Source organism: Carassius auratus, chromosome 4 (assembly GCF_003368295.1).
Source record: "Carassius auratus strain Wakin chromosome 4, ASM336829v1, whole genome shotgun sequence".
NCBI classification, from domain to species: Eukaryota; Metazoa; Chordata; class Actinopteri; order Cypriniformes; family Cyprinidae; genus Carassius; species Carassius auratus.
This window is the reverse complement of record NC_039246.1, coordinates 4,568,974-4,587,105: the sequence shown is the minus strand read 5'-3', so window position 1 is coordinate 4,587,105 and position 18,132 is coordinate 4,568,974. Positions and strand designations below refer to the sequence as shown.

The 18,132-nt window shown below is 37.7% G+C and overlaps 2 protein-coding genes across 2 annotated transcripts in view; both read left to right on the top strand.

The window, feature by feature from the left end:
• LOC113065937 (GTPase IMAP family member 8-like) overlaps positions 1 to 18,132 on the top strand; it is a 167,696-nt gene that overhangs the window by 27,929 nt on the left and 121,635 nt on the right. The gene's annotated exons all lie outside the window — the stretch shown is intronic.
• On the top strand, positions 2,909 to 12,000 carry LOC113066456 (zinc finger protein 501-like). The gene is made up of 2 exons (XM_026238346.1): positions 2,909 to 3,378; positions 9,837 to 12,000. Exons 1-2 carry the CDS (start codon positions 3,108 to 3,110, stop codon positions 10,841 to 10,843), a joined length of 1,278 nt encoding a protein of 425 aa, XP_026094131.1. The 5' UTR covers positions 2,909 to 3,107; the 3' UTR covers positions 10,844 to 12,000.

Below are 18,132 nucleotides of genomic sequence, written 5' to 3'. Positions count from 1 at the left end.
CACTGATTCGTCAAACCTTTGTATTCTTCTGACTTCTGACTATTTTGTAGTAAGCATCAAATATGATTCGGGGAAATGTATCAGACTAAAAGTATACATTTTAATTAGTAGTGGAGTAAAAGTTGTCTGTAATAAAAAAACTCAAGTACAGATACAAAAAAATCAATATTACTTTGTACATTACACAGGCGCAATCCTGACAGCACATGGACATTCTCCCATTTCAGCTCTCTGCTCTGTCTGTATATATTTCCCTATCACTTCATACACTGCACTTGTCGTGTCGTTTCGTCTCTGTGATGTTTGTCTGTGTGGGCGAGGTCAGTCATGACACCAGCCAAACCAAATCAACGGATGTCAGCTTGGTCATGCTGGCGCAGCGTAACTGGAAGCTGGAAGCTGGAAACTGTACTTGTTTACCAAGTTGATGCAAGAGTGCTACTGCGGGGCTTCAAACAAACACAAATCCCCTTTGTATACTGTGGATACCTGTTTGATATATTGTTGTTGGATGATTTTATGTTTTTTTTTTTCCACTCCTGTTATTTATTTGGTAATTTGGATTTTTTTTTTCATTTTTGTGTGCACTTGTAAATATTCTTCACCATGGACAATCTTTCTGGAACTGTTAATAAATTCCACCTTGCACAAAAGTGCTTCTGCAAGAAATCCATCACATCCTTTTCCCCAAAGGCGAGCTGGTGGGGCTCGTCTTCATCACAACACATGAACCACAAAATAAGACGTTGCTTCTACTTGATTAAACGGCATAAACACATATTTGTCTAAATCAAGTTAAAGATTTATCTGTTAAATTTACTTTATAAAATCAAATATATATTTGACTGACCATATATATTAATGACAATGAGTCAGGCTATGTACCTCAAGTTTTTCCATGGGGACAGGTGACTTCCACATGTGAAGTGATGATTTTGTAAAGTGCAGTATTGATGAGGGGTCGACTCTAAAGGAGTCACCTTCATTCTGAAGAGGAAGGGAGCTCTTACTGGTTTGGACATCAGGGTGAGTAATTAATGACAGAATTTTCTATTTTGGGTGCACTATTTATTTGAAAAGTGATCAAATACAACAGTTTCAGAATAGACTATTTTATAGCTGGCATACTGTTTGTTTTGTCTTTTGTACAGGGGATTGAATGTCCCTTTTATTCCCCATTTCTGGCATTCACTGTTTATGCCCAGTTTAAAAAGGCCTTGACATAATACAAAGTTATTAATTTATTAGCAGATGTTAAATCTGAATTTGTTATCTTAAAATATGTAATAATAATAATAATTGTTATTATTATTATTATTATTATTATTGTCATGTTCTACTCAGGTTTCCAGTACTGCGATGAAGAAGAGATGTCAGCATATTTACTGTGATCCCTGGACTGACTCTATAGTCTTTACTCGGTCCATTTTACATCTATTGCAATCATTCTGGAAAGTACAGTTTTGTTGTATGACCTGGAAATCATCCCCGAAACCATGTGGCTGCCCTTTGGACTCATTTATGCTATGAAATTAGAGTAGTACCTTCAGTACAGAGAGACATCTCTAATTTCATTCAAAGGTTGAATCCCTGAAAAATCACATGACATGTCATTGTGGCACGATGGAGTCATTGTTCATGATTGTTTAAATTGTAGTTGAGTAAATTACAAATCCCCAAAAATAATACTTTAGTAAATTAAAACAGACGCTTTTATCCAAAGTGACTTACAGTACATTGAAGTAAAATCACTCAAGTATTTTACACCTCTGAACAAATGTGTGTGTCCTCAAATTTGATCCACAACCTGATCAGTTTGTACATTAAATTAATTAATTCATCAACTCGCTTTTACTTTAAGATAAACTTGACACTAATTTCCCATCAGGCACCATTTGTGGATCCTCAGATCCGAAATGTTGTTAAAAAATATATTTAATAGCTCTTCCTATAGAAACATCAGATTTGTGCCAATAACATTTTAAATCTAACAATTTATCCCTGATGATTGTCAGTGGAACGAGTAAAAAAAAAAAAAAAAGAAGTAGCCCAAAACTAGCCCTAACGCTTGTCACGTTCCGGGGGTAAAACACATTTTCTCGCAGGGTTTCCCTGTTAAAATTCCCATTACAAAATTGTAGTCCTACTGACAGCAGGTAATAATGTAATTTAATTATCATTTCATCATGATCATGTTATGGATTATCAATATATTTTTGTGGGCTCCCCTCGATGAGGGCCCCAGTTCTAGTATTACCTCCTGTCCAACACACCAATGCACAAAATTCTAAACCAGAAACTAATGAAATACTATCTTAAATCATATACAACTGATTTGTTCAATCAGTTATATAAAGCATTGTGAGTATGAAGAAATGAGACAGATGCAGTAGTAATTTTCCCGGTGTTCCCACATGAAAAAATACTAAAGTAGTTTATAGTAAATACTAAAGTGTTTTTGAACCGTACTATAGTAAAGTATTTGAATTAATTAATTTTGGTAATTCTATAGTTGCTGTGGTAATATAATATAATGTAATATTAACAAACTTATTTACCCTAGTTTTTCCTATAACTATAGGATAATACAGTTTATACTACAATGCACTACAGCTTACTGTAGTAAAAACTAAAGTATACTACAGTATTTATTACAGTTTTTCACTATTGTTAATATTACAGTATGCTGCAGCATTCATTAACAAAGTGTAGTGAATACCATAATATACACACACTTCATTCTAGTGTATGTATGTTTATTAAATAAAGTATGGTTCAAAAACACTAGGCTATATTTACTATGAATTACTAGAGTATTTATCATGAGGATAATTTTCCCGCCTCTCTCTCCAGTCCAGCGTGTGGCGCTAAAACACACGTGTGTTTGTCAAACACCATTAGACCTCAGAGGAAGAAGATTCGTCTCACGCGCTCTCTGTTGTGTTGTTGTGGTGCTGGTTTAAAACAAACTGTTATAAATAGTTTCAGTAAACAGAAAAATACAGTTTTTGAATCAGGTCAGTAAATCTCTGAAATATTCTCATCATCACAGTCGTGACTAAGTTTTGAAGCAAGGAGAAATATATAGAGAGGAGTATCAGCTGAAGATGGAGTTTGTTAAAGAGGAGCTTGAGGAGAACAGGAGTGAAATAAAAAAAGAGGAATCAGAAACTTGGAAAATAAAAGAAGAGGACTCAGAAACCTGGAAAATAAAAGAAGAAGAATCAGAAACCTTTAAAATAAAAGAAGAGGAATCAGAAACCTGGAAAATAAAAGAAGAGGAACTGGAAACCTGGGTAGTAAAAAACGAAGAACCAGAAGCATGCAGAATAAATCATGAACCAGAAACCTGCACAATAACAGAAGAGGAAAGAGGAGGTTGGTGGTTAATTTTATTTTTTTCAGCTGTTGAAATGCCAGTTTCCCCAGAGAAAGTATTGTTATCCCCGAGGTCTGTACACGCCACTGATCTTTATTTACTGTTTGTGCTTCGTCCACGTGTCCTCAAATCTTACCTGTCATTAAAATGTCTTAAATCCTTAGCTAAAGTTATTATGGAAATGTGACTGAACCAGCATCGAGGAGATTTCATTATTAGGCTTTACCTTTTTATTTTGGAGTCCTAAATGGTGTTGAATTTGTTTTCACGTTAGCAGAAACCACATTTAAAGTGAAGGACTGTGGTTATATTTGAACCATGTTGATGTCTTAGGTAGAGCAATATTTGCTTGTTCGGTACATTTCACTGTAAATCAGTGACAGTTTTGCAGCAGGCTTTGCATACAGACCTTTTCTTTAAGATGCACTATATTGCCAAAGTTTTTAAACTTTAAAATGACTGTACCCATATGTTCAAGTCATTGGTGATTGGTGATGAGTTTTTGGCTAAAGAGTGACGAGAACTTGCTGCGATTGCCAAACAAACACAGACGTTTGATGGCGTTTCACTTACCGTCTAAAGTACAGAATCATGATCTTTTATAGCTGGGAATCAGTCGATGTGCAAATTCAGCGTCAAATTAAACTGTTCATCAACAAACACACTTGAGGAACTTGAGATGCCTATATAATAAAAAAAATCAAGGCAAGTCAAGTCAAACTTTATTAAGATCACTTACGGGCAATTTAGATGCAGCAAGAATCAAGCAGACTCATACAATACATTAAAATGTGACTGAATTAATCATTTATTTTTTAATCTTAGCCTAATACACCGAGGCATTGACATGTTAGAGTAGAAAAAGGTCCTGTCCAGACCGTTTATATTAAATTAGAAGCACACAAATCCCTTAATTTCAATGTATGCTTAAACATTAAAGGGTTACTCCACTCTGAGCTCGTTTTTGTTTTCCCAAGTAGAGTTTTACACACTCACAGATCTACCTATTTGAACAGGAGAGAGAGAAAAGCATACATGGTGTCATTAAGAGGTTGTTTCTGTAGTTAGTAGGGGTGAGCAATATATATTGTCTGCGATTTAATATTGTATTTGGTTTTTTAACAAGTGCAATTTGACAATATTGAGTATTTTGCAAAAATCAAACAAAACGCGTATGGAGTGCCACACACGTTAGCCTACATAGTGATGAAGCGGGTTAACAACAGTGCATGAGCACGTTTTAGAGTGTGTCCTTTCACTGCATAATTCAGTCCATTAAAATGCATTAAGAATGATAAAAAAAAAAAAATTCAAGATATGGGTGCAGAGAATTTAATGCTGGGCGGTAAACCGGTTCATACCGAATACGGTGTATATTTTCGTTTATGATATACATTTTTAATATACCGCCATACCGATGTATTTAATTACTCAGTTTTCGGAACGAACGTTATGCTGCGCCACATGACACTGTTTCAGACGGACCCTTTACAATGTTGCACTTCTAAGCAGCGACTGCAAAGTGTGGGTGAGGGTAAACACAGCAGTGCTCTGGTGTTACGTTTTTTAACGTAACCCCTGTTTCACACATAGTCTGTCTGCAGTGCGTATTAACGGATTCGAGTTGTACGCAGTTGCGGTCCGTCGTGCGTTCAAGGAGTGGTGCATCTGCAGTAGGGCTGCACGATATTGAGAAAAAATGACATTGCGATATTTTATTTTTCTGCGATAAATATTCCAATATTTTTTCTTACAAACAAAAATGGGGTGAGCACACTTACATTCTCATTTTAAATGATTTAAACATTGACACCATCGTGTCAATTGATAAATATGCGCGAGGGAGAGAGAGCAAAACAGCGCTCGTGTTGTTTGAAAAGGGCTCTCTCTCTCTCTTTCTGTCTCTCTCTCTCTCAATTCAATGCAATTCAATCCATATTGCCTTATTGGCATGACATACAAAGGTACATATTGCCAAAGCATTGTACATAGCAGAATAGTAACAAACAAAACGAAAATACATATATATTCATAAGAAAAAAAATTACATGCAAAATAAATCCATATACATTTCTATAAACATTGATGGTACTTCTAATGTACTCTCTCTCGCGCGCGCTCTCTCTCTGTCTCTCTTTCGCTCTCTGTCTCTCTCTGTCTCTCTAGCGCGCACACTCTCTCTCTCGCGCGCGCGCGCGCGCGCTCTCTCTGCCCTGTTAAACTTGCATGTGGTTTTCAGTCCTGTCAATGATAAACTTTCAATCTATGATGGTTAAGCTGTGCAATTAATCCGCGAATCACATTAGTCAAGGGCCGGGGAGCAGCTGGCCCATACAGTTAATGAATAACGGATCAACTACGACAACCTACGTCGCACATCCTGCGATGTGACTGTCGTGGATTCATACATCGTGATATCGATGCTTAAACAACACATCATGCAGCCCTAATCTGCAGCCATTGTTTACGTACCGAGTCTATTTTTGCTGTGCTGCAGGTGCTGAATTAAAGTGACAGCGCATTGTTCGCGGGAAAAATTAACATGGATTGACACGGAAATATAGTCATTTCACAATAAATGTATACTAATTAAAGCCTACTGTGTTTTACACGCAACACATGGGTTTTTAGGTTTAAAACAAGAAAAAGAGCACTTAAATAAACAAGGAAAACAATATATATATTCACTTAAAATTAGTCATGTGTTAGTTGTATTATTTTACAGCCCTTTTTTTTTCATTTCAAAATGTTTGATGCAAAGTTGACTGTCAAATAATAAGATATGTCATGTTGTGAAAATGATGATGAAACAAACTAATGTGTTTGCACAATTGAGAAATGTGAAGATAAATCACAGCCCATGTCTTACAAGGTGAACATTCCTAATCAATTTAATACAAACATTTTCGAGAAATAAGTAATTTTTAAATTTTCATAATTGGTAAGGTAAAAATTAATTATGTATCTGTGTGTACACACCATGAGTTCAATTTTAATTTTGTGAACAGTAGGTAACATTAGTGTATTTAATTCATTCACCGGACCCAAACATACACAGTTTCAAATGCACTGGCTCAGTTAACATTTATAGAAAAGTAATAATAGCAGTGTAATTCTTATTTGCATTTGAAGTGATATTATAAATCCTGTAAACATATATAGAAGGTAATATTTGGATTTCTACGATTCTCTGCACTGGCGTTTAGCACAACCGGAAATATCTACGCACACTCGCAAGACCGGAAATCCAAGATGGCGGAGATATGCAACTAGCCCATACCATTATGTCAAATGTGTTAAATCAGAAGGTTGTATTTATTAAAGATTACAAAGAAATGACAAAAGGTTGTTACATAAAATAAAAACCATACAAATGGATAACATTGCCTCTACATTTTCATTTTGTGTCTGTTACAAACCCTTTTTAAAGTCTAGTGGAAAAATAAAAGGGTGCAACATTAAAACACTGAACGTGTACTGGAATAAAAACCAACATCACACAACCCGTCCTAAATTCGGTTCAGTGTCTATTTATTACAGTGATCAAACAAAACATTAACCCAGAATATTATTTACATAACTTCACAAATTATATACATCCGAGATCAAATGACACATCCAAGATGATATCATCGTGCTAATCCTGATCCGGCTAATTGGGTTCTTCGAACACGCATGTTGTGCATGATTAGTATCGCTGGATTGAGTTATCTGAGATAATTGCGTGTTCATGTGTTGGCTTAAAAGAGGATATGTATCGATACTCGAAACCATGATCAGCAGTGCAGCGATTGGCTGGTGGCAAGACAGAAATGTAATGACGTCATATAATTTAAAACGACACCTGACGAAAAACTTGACAAATTTCTGGACTTTTATAATAGATACATGTTTTTATTTTATTAGAATTTTTTTTCATGATTCCCAATTATTAAGATTTGCAATTTATAATAGTTGTGCAGTCTTTACATTTTTTATTTCAATGTAGAAATTATCTATTCATTTCATTTTATATTTGGACAGATTTGTTACAGAACAGCATTAATGAAAGTTTCTTAAGGGTCAATATCATGTTATCTGCATCTCCTGCGCTCCATCAAGCCACTCTTATAATAGCGGTCATCACTCAAAATAATACACGACTCCATTATCTGTGTAGCATGTGTGTAAGACTCTAATACATATATAATATAATTTTATGACAAATATTTCAGTGAATAAAACTGGCTGTGTCTATAGTAGACTGTTATGGACTACACAGCATTTTTATATTTATTTATTTTTTTATATAATTTTAAATTTTATTTTATTATTTTAAATTACTGTCCCTGGATCAGTACAATACTCTTGTAATAAAGTAGTGGTGGTAGCAGACATATTTTGAGTATCAGTTCTGGTTGAAAAGAAGCGATCTAATCATATTTACATTAAATAAACCTGCCCCCGAGCAGGTTTAAGCTTACGGACCTGTTGCTATGACAGCAGCTCCGGGATGAGCTTTGAAGAACCAAATGATCCAAGATCACGCCAAAGCGTCAACATTCAAATCCAGCTAACTGAGTTAGCGACGTACGAAGAACAGGCCCCTGTTCTTTTTCCTTTCCCCCGTTTACTAACATTGGTTTGACAACCAGGTAACGGAAACGGTGAAAACCTTAGAGAGAAGAACGATCGAATGGGCCATTTAATCATGGAGTAATCAAAGAACACAGTTTACCACGAGTAATATCCGAACACAAGATAGTACAGGACAAAAATAACAAAGCACGCAAGTGCTGTCGCGACCGAATGAGTGCTCTAGCGTACGAGAGAACTCCCGCTTCCCGCACAGGTGCAGCCTTTAATCATATGGCGCATCCTCATTAGTGAAGCCGCGCGCTGTCGTCACTTAACATTTTCCTTGATTGACAGAATTCGACCACTCCCGTTCCCGCGTCACCCTGCTGAAATAGAAAGTAAAGATGGAGAGAGAAAGAAGGGGAGGGAGCAACAACATCATACCCAAAACGTAACAGTGTCAAACTGAATATGTAGCAAAATTAGGTAAAATAGTTCTTATCTTAATAGTACAATCTTAAATTCTGGGCGCGAAGCGCGCCAGTGTGTTCACAAACACAAACCGACACTTTCCACACACGCTATTGGATGAAGGCAACAAATACGTCATGCAGGTCAGACCCTGCACGTAGCTGCTTGCTCTATTCGCCGGGAAAATAACCTGTAGAAAGTTACCGATATTATAGTAATGGACAAAGTATGTGAGTGGCAACAATTTTTATTTGCTTTGATGAAAAGCGTAGCGATTACATATTAAAAAACTGGGTTATCCCTCACCACAGGTCGTTTGAAAACAAGAAATCTCCCGTCGGCCCACCATCTAAGAATTGTGTCAAATAGTAGATTAGTTTATATTACATCTTTAATCAGCATCATAAACTCAACTAAATGGCCCCTAACCGAAAGTTTTTTTAATAGGAGTCAAATGGTTTAACCGGTTACACCACATGACGTTTCAATTTAAAATCAAATTTGACATACATTATCATGAACCCAGATGTAAACATGGCCTTGGTGGGAATATTTGAAATGTCATTTTTAAAGTTAATACTCATTTTCATAATGATGAATTATCAATGTATTTCTGAGGTCATACCGTTTGACATATACCTAAGGATACCTGACCATACTCTAAAAATGTCAAATTATCTCACATTTAGTTTGCATGCAGCAGTTAGTATCACCAGAGCTCTTTCCCTGCGATAAAATTTACTTGAGTAGTGGTTACACCACCTTGACACCTATAATTTGTTTTATTGAGAATTTCACCTTTTTTAAATCAGATAATTTTTTTGTTACAAGGTTTTTACGGTTACACCACATTGACATTTTTTTAATCCCCCAAATATTCTCTCAAAATGAATTAAAACCAGGAATTTTAGAACTCAACCGATTTATTTGATTTGATTTTTTTTTACTTTTACTTTTTTTACTTATTGTTGTTGAGTTTTCTGAATTTAGTTTTTTAGATTTGCATTTGTAATTTGTTATTTTGTTTTCAGAATTGTAATCTGTCTTGCACTTCTCGGCCACCACATAAAATAGTTAATGAAACCTCACAATAATAAGATTAAACCGTGATAAATAAAAACATAACACAAATGTATGGTCACTCTCTTTGATGTAACAGTTTGTATTAATGTTATTGATGAAGCATATTTAATAGTTCTCCCTAGAAACCTGAGATTTGTGCCTATTTGAATTTCAGTGTATGTCATTCATGGAAAGTTTCAGGGATGTTTCGTTTATAAAATTGCATCAAAATTATCAAAATTTTGTATTGCAATTGTCTACTTTCTGCTGTAATATCAGGTTTTTTTTATGACCTTTTAAATTCTTATGTCTTTTCACTTTTTTTAAGGAGTTTAATGAAAATGTACTGTTTTTACTTTTGTTTCAGAGTTGATTGAAGATAATGAGAAAGAAGAATCGAGTGAATCCGATGAGGAAAATCATGCTAAAAGTGGAGAAAAACCCAGTCAGAAAGATTTAAAGAAAAGAGCCAAGGAATCTTTCACCTGCTCTCAGTGCGGAAAGAGTTTCACACACAAATGTTTTCTTGTGCGACACATGAGAGTTCACACTGGAAAAAAAACGTTCACTTGTGATCAGTGTGGGAAGAGTTTCACACACAAATGTTTTCTTGTGCGACACATGAGAGTTCACACTGGAGAGAAACCATTCACCTGCTCTCAGTGTGGGAAGAGTTTCACACACAAATGTTTTCTTGAGCGACACATGAGAGCTCACACTGGAGAGAAACCGTTCACTTGTGATCAGTGTGGGAAGAGTTTCACACACATGTCTTACCTTAGGAAACACATGAACATCCACACTGAAAAGAAAATGTTTCTATGTGATCAGTGCGGAAAAATATTTTTGTGGGCTACAGTCCTGAAGAAACACCTGAGAGCTCATAAAAAGGAGAAGCCATATTTGTGTCATGTGTGTGGAAAGAGTTTTTCACAACTACAATATATGAAAAATCATCAGAAAACACACAGTGTTGTGAGAGAGCACTTTAAGTGTTCACACTGTGACAAGAGATTCAGTCAGTCGTCACATCTGAAAGCACACGAGATTATCCACACTACAGAGGAAACAAACACTTGTTTTGAGTGCGGGATGAGTTTCACACAACTAGCAAAACTTAAGATACACATGAAGATTCACAAGCGGCACACCTGTGTTCAGTGTGGCAAAACATTTCTGTGGGCTTCAGATCTGAAGAAACACATGGAAGTTCATACAAATGAGAAGCCACATTCATGTAATGTGTGTGGAAAGAGTTTTAAATTACTACAAAGTTTGAACAAACATCAGAAAATACATACTGGTGTGAAAAAAAAGAATAAATGTGCTTTGAGTGTGAAAACACTTTTACTTCAGCTTAGGGCTGCACGATAATGGTTAAACTGATCACAATTAGTTTGATAACTATAATCATGATTATTAGCAACAATTATTCTATCAAAATGGTAAATGCAATGCAATAAAATTAGAAGTGTCCTTAAACCAACCTCTACTGAATACATGACTTCATTTAGCAAACTATGATAATGTGAAACTCATGGTTTTGTAATCTGTATTTACATTAGGTTATTCTGTTTTTCTTTAATTGAGAACAAGTAACAAAAGGTCATCATGGGAGAGTTACAAAGTCAAGACAATACAATTTCCATACATTCTCTGAAGTATAGCGTTACACTTCTCCTCAGTGGTGTGTGTACACAATCCTTTTATCCCAGTACTTAACACATTTTTCCAATTTAAGTCTCTCCATACAGTGTATTTCATTTACAATTCCCAACCACCAGTCCCTTGTTAGAGCGTCAAACTGAAATCATTTACATGTTATGGCCTTCAGACTGCTTGCTAAAAGTTTTTTTTAATAAATATTGTCATTGTCTAGAATTGTTTTAGGAATTTTTCATAGATACAAAGTGATGAATAAAAAAATCCAACTTCGAGTCCCCTTTTAAAGTGATATTTGATTATTTTTATGATTCTCATTGGGTTGTGCTTAATTGATATGAAATACTGCCATTCTTTGTTCTTCTCCCTCTCTTTCCTTACTTTTCTTCATTCTGTATATATATGTCTTGCTTTGTTTAGTTGTATGTTAGCTATAATTTCTTTGATTAAATCCCTTATATTCACAAGAGATTATCTCTGCTCACAGTTCGAAGTCACTGAATGTTGATCCTTGTAACATGCCAAACTATTGCTAGTACCATCTAAAGTAGGAAAGCTGTTCTTCCTTGGCCAGGAAAATAACCTTTCCTAGAATTGATAAATTATTATATTGTCTGCTTGGTGGACAGACGGATCAAATATTGGTAACATTGATTCTGCTACAGTTAATTCTAAGATCTAATCTAAATTTGAGATAATTTTTTACAATAATATAGAAGTGTCTATATAACTATAAAAAAAACAGTCTTCATCTGTGAGCTGAACTTTTAGACAAAGCTGTAATGCAGACAAAAATGTTTCACGAATGCTATTAGATCAATAAAAATGGTTAAAAATAATTGCTTATAATAGATTAAAGATTTGGTAACACTTTACAATAATGTCTCATTTGTTAAAGTTATTAAATGCATTGACTGACAAGAACTATCAATGAACAATATATTTTTACAGCATTTGTAAATGGTTGTTGATGTTAAATCAAAATGTTCATGTTAATTCACATTGCATTAACTAGAGAGTGGAGCAGCCGCTGGTTCTGACAATAGAGTGGCCGGCGCGCTGTGGAACTGTATGTGGAGGGTGCTGTCTTATGGTGAGCTGAAGCGTCCAAATGCTTCCGGAGGGGAAGGGGATGATTTTCCTCCACATATCTACAAATCAGACATTTACATCGAGAACGCAATTATAACGTCTGCTACAGGTCTGTAGCAACCATCAGAAGTCAGGAACAGAAACAAATTGTCATTCGGAAGCAAGCATTAAAGGGTTAGTTCATCGAAAAATCCAAATTATGTCAATAATAACTCACCCTCATGTCGTTCCAAACCCGTCAAACCTCAGTTCATCTTCAGAACACAGTTTAAGATATTTTAGATTTAGTCCGAGAGCTCTCAGTCCCTCCATTGAAGCTGTGAGTACGGTCTACTGTCCATGTCCAGAAAGATAAGAAAAACATCATCAAAGTAGTCCATGTGACATCAGAGGGTCAGTTAGAATATTTTGAAGCATCGAAAATACATTTTGGTCCAAAAATAGCAAAAACTACGACTTTATTCATCATTGTCTTCTCTTCTGTGACTGTTGTGAGAGAGAGTTCAAAACAAAGCAGTTTGTGATATCCGGTTCGCGAACGAATCATTCGATGTAACCGGATCTTTTTGAACCAGTTCACCAAATCAAACTGAATCGTTTTAAACGGTTCGCGTCTCCAATACGCATTAATCCACGAATGACTTAAGCTGTTAACTTTTTTAATGTGGCTGACACTCCCTCTGAGTTCAAACAAACCAATATCATGGAGTAATTTATTTACTCAAACAGTACACTGACTGAACTGCTGTGAAGAGACAACGGAAGATGAAGCCAAGAGAGATCATTCTAGTTCACGGTTGACGGGTTCCCAAAGCATACACTCTAAAAAATGTTGGGTTATTTAATCAACCCAACCGCTGGGTTATGAAATGCTTTACCCATTATGGGTTATTTATAAGGAATTTGGGTTATTTTGTGCAACTCATGCGTTGGGTCAAAATCCATCAACCCAACTTATATCGGTTGACCCAGCACATGGGTTGTTTGTGCTTCGAACCTCATCATCACATCATCTCCAGAGTCCACACACCGAGCGCTTGACACAGCAGAGAACCTGACTGCTCATCCAGCGAGGAGAAGAAGTAATATAAGGTATGTGTACACTACATGTCTAATTCACTTTGTCTGTGTTAAGTTACTTATTAAAATAGTATATTGTCGAGGCAAGTTGGTTGGTTTGGCAAACATTGTAGCTAACGTTAGCCATTATCATGGAAGCAATGGTAGCCTACAGCTTATCCATTTGGTCTGAATTATATTAATTAATTAACTTTAATTAAACAAGTTCATAATGCCCATGAGCATATAAAGTCATGTTTATTGAATTCGTCAGGCTAATTTGAAAGCTAGTTTAAAGCTAACCAGGTGATTCGCCAGTCTACTTTAGCCCTCAACAGAGGCGGTCGCATTTCTTTCCTCTCCTCCCCTGCCTTGCCTGCTTCGCCTGTCTCTTGTCTTGTCTACTTTGAGAGACTCTCTCTGCACTGCTTTCCTAAACTAAAAACATGGATTTGATAAATTGGTCTCTCAACGCAATTGACACCATCTTCTCGACGCTGAAATGTTTGCTTCTGGCTACACGATGGACGCGTGGGCAAATTGGCGGGTCGTGTGTCTGGAGGCTCTTTCTGTGGAGGACATTGAAGACATCTACCTATTAGGAACCATGATAACAGGTCTTCTGCTGATTGGATTAGGCTTTGCCCTGGGTTATCGGAAAATTAAGAAGACGGGAACAGCCGTCCAAAGCCACACAAGGCTGCCCGTCATGATTGAAGCAGTGGGCAGAATGGTCAGCATTGAGACTGGGACTATTAATCGCATTATGGATAACATCACAGTGAAGCTCACGGCTTTGGAAAGGAAATTGGAGGATTTGGAGACCAAAATAGACAATCATAGTGACCGTTAAATTGAAATGCGGCTACTAGACCAAAACAACTGGTATCTTATCTTCTTTCGGCTCCACTCCCAGCTTGGCCTTGGCCGGATAACAAATTTTCCCCTTGGAAAGCATGGCAACGAGACGCTCTGCGTCCCTAAACCCGTTTCCCCCCACACCTGTTGATTGTTGTTGACTCTGTCTAGGACCTGACCAAAGCTGTCTCCATGGCAATTTGCTGTGATACTGTCACGCTGCCAGTCTTTGTTTTCCTGGGTGTTCCCTAGTGAGCTCACTTCCCCTTAGGCACTTCACCATAGGCACTTTAATTCCGCTAGTCTGGTTGTGTCTTCACAGTAATTGCACTCCAATTAGAATCGCACAGGTGTTGACAATACTCTGTCATTAGTTTCCCTATATAGAGCTGTCTTTCTCTGTTGTCATCATGGAGTCCTTACCCTATGTGTCTCATTCTCTCGTTCCCCCGAGACTTCCTCTACCTTCTCATTCTTCCGAGTTCCCCGTTTCATCCGGTTCCCTCTTTTGGTTACGTTTGTCTCTCATGACTGTTTATTTTTGTAGTTACCCCTCTGTTTAAATAAAAACCCTTACCTGCATTTGGATCTACCCTCTCTTTGTGTTTTCCCAGACCCAACCGTGACAGATACTGTATAATCTGCGGACTGAGGCATCTAGAGAGAATCGCTACTCTCCAGGCCTACAAATACACAAACTCTTACACATATACAGATATGCACTCACCTCCCCACCCCCATCCCTATCCTAGTAAAGAAAAAAGTAATTCAGAAAGCATCTTAACCCTTAAAAGAGGTCTTATGGTCAAATTTGTTAGGAGCACAGACAAGGACTTTTAAGAGGCTTAAGAGTTTCTTTAGCAGTTGAGAAAATGGTAGAGAGACGAAGAGGCAGAAGAAATGTGTTGCAGACAATGGATGACAGGGAGTTAATAAGACGTTATAGATTATATAATAATTTATAATTTAATATATAAATTAAATTAATCACTACATTACGATATTTGGCAACTGGGAAAATGCAACAATGCAATATGATGATTTTGGTCTGTCACAAACTTCTTTAAGCAGAATAAGCAGAATGATCACACAAACAATTACAGCTCTTTCAGATCATCTTATTGTGTCGCAGTTCACTACGTTTCCACTGGACATTCCCACCTTGCAGGCTCAAAAAACTGCATTTATGAATATAGCAGGCTTATAGGTGCGCACAAGCAGGGGGAATGAACCGTATAGCACAAACAGAGTTTTCTGTTTGTGCTATACGCTCCCATGTCTGCTTGCTGTGTCCCTTGCTGTGACACCCGGCCAAAATTTTCCTTTAATAAGAATGGCATTGTGTTCATCCACTAACTGGGCTAACAGTAAACACTGTTCCTCCGTCCAGTTGGGATTTCTCGCCCTTCTTGGTTTTGATTCCATGTTTGATACATTAAAACCAACATTCAAACTGCCACTTAAATAGGACCGCAATCACTGTAAATGGAAAGACTGGAACAATTTTTATCATTCTAAGCCAATCAAAAACCTTATAGGAAATTACAAGCATGGTAAATAAAAAAATGATTTATATACACTAGTGGTGGGCCGTCATCGGCGTTAACTTGCTGCGTTAACGCGAGACTCTTATCGGGTGATTAAAAAAAATATTGCAGTTAATCTATTCTCAAAGTTGGGTTGAGAGCTGGGTCTATACTACGCGAGCTATGATGACTTTCACCTTGATGGTTTAGCGCGGATGTATACCTAGCCGAATTGCACTGTAGGGGGCGAGAACGAGTCTTCGCACCTGTGAATGCCTACTGTGAAATTACCAAATCAAACGTGACGCGCTAACATAAGTGACTTTAAGTGAGTGACATGGATGAAGCTATGAAGCCGCCCGGTTTGCTTCAGGGAAAATTTATTTTTAAGAAGCTTCCCAAGGAAACCTCGACAAGACTAAGGTTGTTTGCACCTTGTGCAATGCAGAATTATTTTACGCAGGAGTTCTTCAAGTCTTAAATACCACCTAAACGCAAAGCATCCCTTAGCTAATGCGGAAGATGCCGGGCCAAGCACTGATGTAGCGCAGCGTCGTCGTCAAACGAATATGTTTGAGTACAACCAAAACAAGCCCGTCAGCACAGCTCTATCAGCCAAGCTAACTAATCTCCTCGCTCAGTGGATTGCCACCAGCTGCCGGCCCATCAGCATGGTTGAAGATGATGGTCTCGAGCTTGTTCTCCAGGCGGCCACAGGTGACCCATCTTACAAACTTCCTACGAGGCGAACTATCATGAGAAGAATACATGACCAGCACGCCGCAGAGAAAGCCGCAAAAGATGAGAAGATGGTAGAGGCGAGGTGTATAGCACTGACTGGGGACCATTGGACATCTGTCAACAACGATAACTACCTCGGCGTTACTGTACACCTCATCAATGCCAGCTGGGAACTTCACTCCTTCGCTTTAGGTGGGCTACATTATGTAGTTTTAAATTACATAATTTAATTTAATTACTTAGCCTATTAATTACCACGAATTATCACCAAATTATATTTGCTTCTTGATGATTGCTAGTTGTTTACTATTAGTAGTGAACTTATTCTGATCTACTTTGTCTGTCCGTTAGGTGTGATGAAAACAGAGGAGCGTCACTTTGCAGAAGCCTGTGCCAGGCAGTTTCTCTATGTTGCTAATCAGTGGGGGATAGCTGACAAAATCAGCTCTATTGGAACAGACAGCGCTCCTAATATGGTGGCAGCAGGGAGGATACTGCCATTTGAGCATTTGCCCTGTGTTGCGCATGTTGTACAGAGAGCTATTGTAATGTCACTTCGGGAAGGTGGTTTTGATGGAGCACTGGCCAAGTGCCGTTAAGTGGTCGGACATTTCAAACACAGTCCGGCCAACTCAGATGAGCTGAATGTCCAGCAAGCCTCCCTTGGACAAGTTCAGGAGCCACTCGTGCAAGATGTTCCAACACGGTGGAATTCCACACTTGAGATGATCAAGCATATGAGGCGCAACAGAGATGCACTGCACACAACGCTGTCTCAGCAGAAGCACAATCTGGCCCTCCCAACAAATGCTGAATATGAGAAGTTGGCAAAGCTAGAGAAACTGTTGGAGCCATGCAGGTATGGTCTACAAAGATAGTGTGTTCATGAATTGGCATACAAGTTCTTTTAAATGTCACTTTGTATTTAAGAAACACATGCCCTTATATGCAATGTGATTAAGAACTTTAAAAATGTGTAATCTGAATCCGTAATTAATTATTTATGCTCTGTTTCTGTCTGTCTGTGTGTGTGTGTCTGTTTGTGTGTGTGTCTGTCTGTGTGTGTGTCTGTCTGTGTCTGTCTGTCTGTCTGTCTATGTGTTTGTGTGTGTGTGTCTGTCTGTCTGTCTGTGTCTGTGTCTGTCTGTGTGTTTGTGTGTGTCTGTCTCTCTATGTGTGTGTGTGTGTGTGTGTCTGTCTGTGTTTGTGTGTGTCTGTCTGTCTGTGTAGGTACATCACTGAGCTCCTTGGTGGGGATAAGTATGTATCCTGATCTGTGGTTCTACCTGCCCTGTGCCACCTCCAGCACGCGATGAAGATCTCCGATGATGATCCTGCCTATATTGTGCGATTCAAGACTGCCTTCACCAAGGACCTCAACCAGCGGAGGGAGAATATAAACCTGGAATGGCTTAAGGTATATCAGACTGACCAGAAGATAATTGCATTGTTTGACCGTTATAGACTGTTAAGCCAGTAGATCGGTCAATGAATAGATGAGTCTTGAAGAAATATGGAGGTTGGCTTTGGAAAATGATATTTTAATCAATCAATAATTATAATTTTTTTCATTCATCAAAGGTGGCGACTGCTCTAGATCAACGGTTTAAGGACCTCAAGTGCTTGCCCAGAGCAGAGAGGGAGCCAGTATGGGCAAAGCTATGTGAGTTGGTGAAGGGAGAAGAACCTGCTGTGCAGCCACTTGGGGAGAAGAACCCTGAGCCA

Coding starts and splice junctions, on each gene's coding strand:
- LOC113066456 (XM_026238346.1), top strand. CDS start 3,108: ATGGAGTTTGTTAAAGAGGAGCTTGAGGAGAACAGGAGTGAAATAAAA. Junction 3,379..9,836: donor AACAGAAGAGGAAAGAGGAG/GTTGGTGGTTAA, acceptor CTTTTGTTTCAG/AGTTGATTGAAGATAATGAG.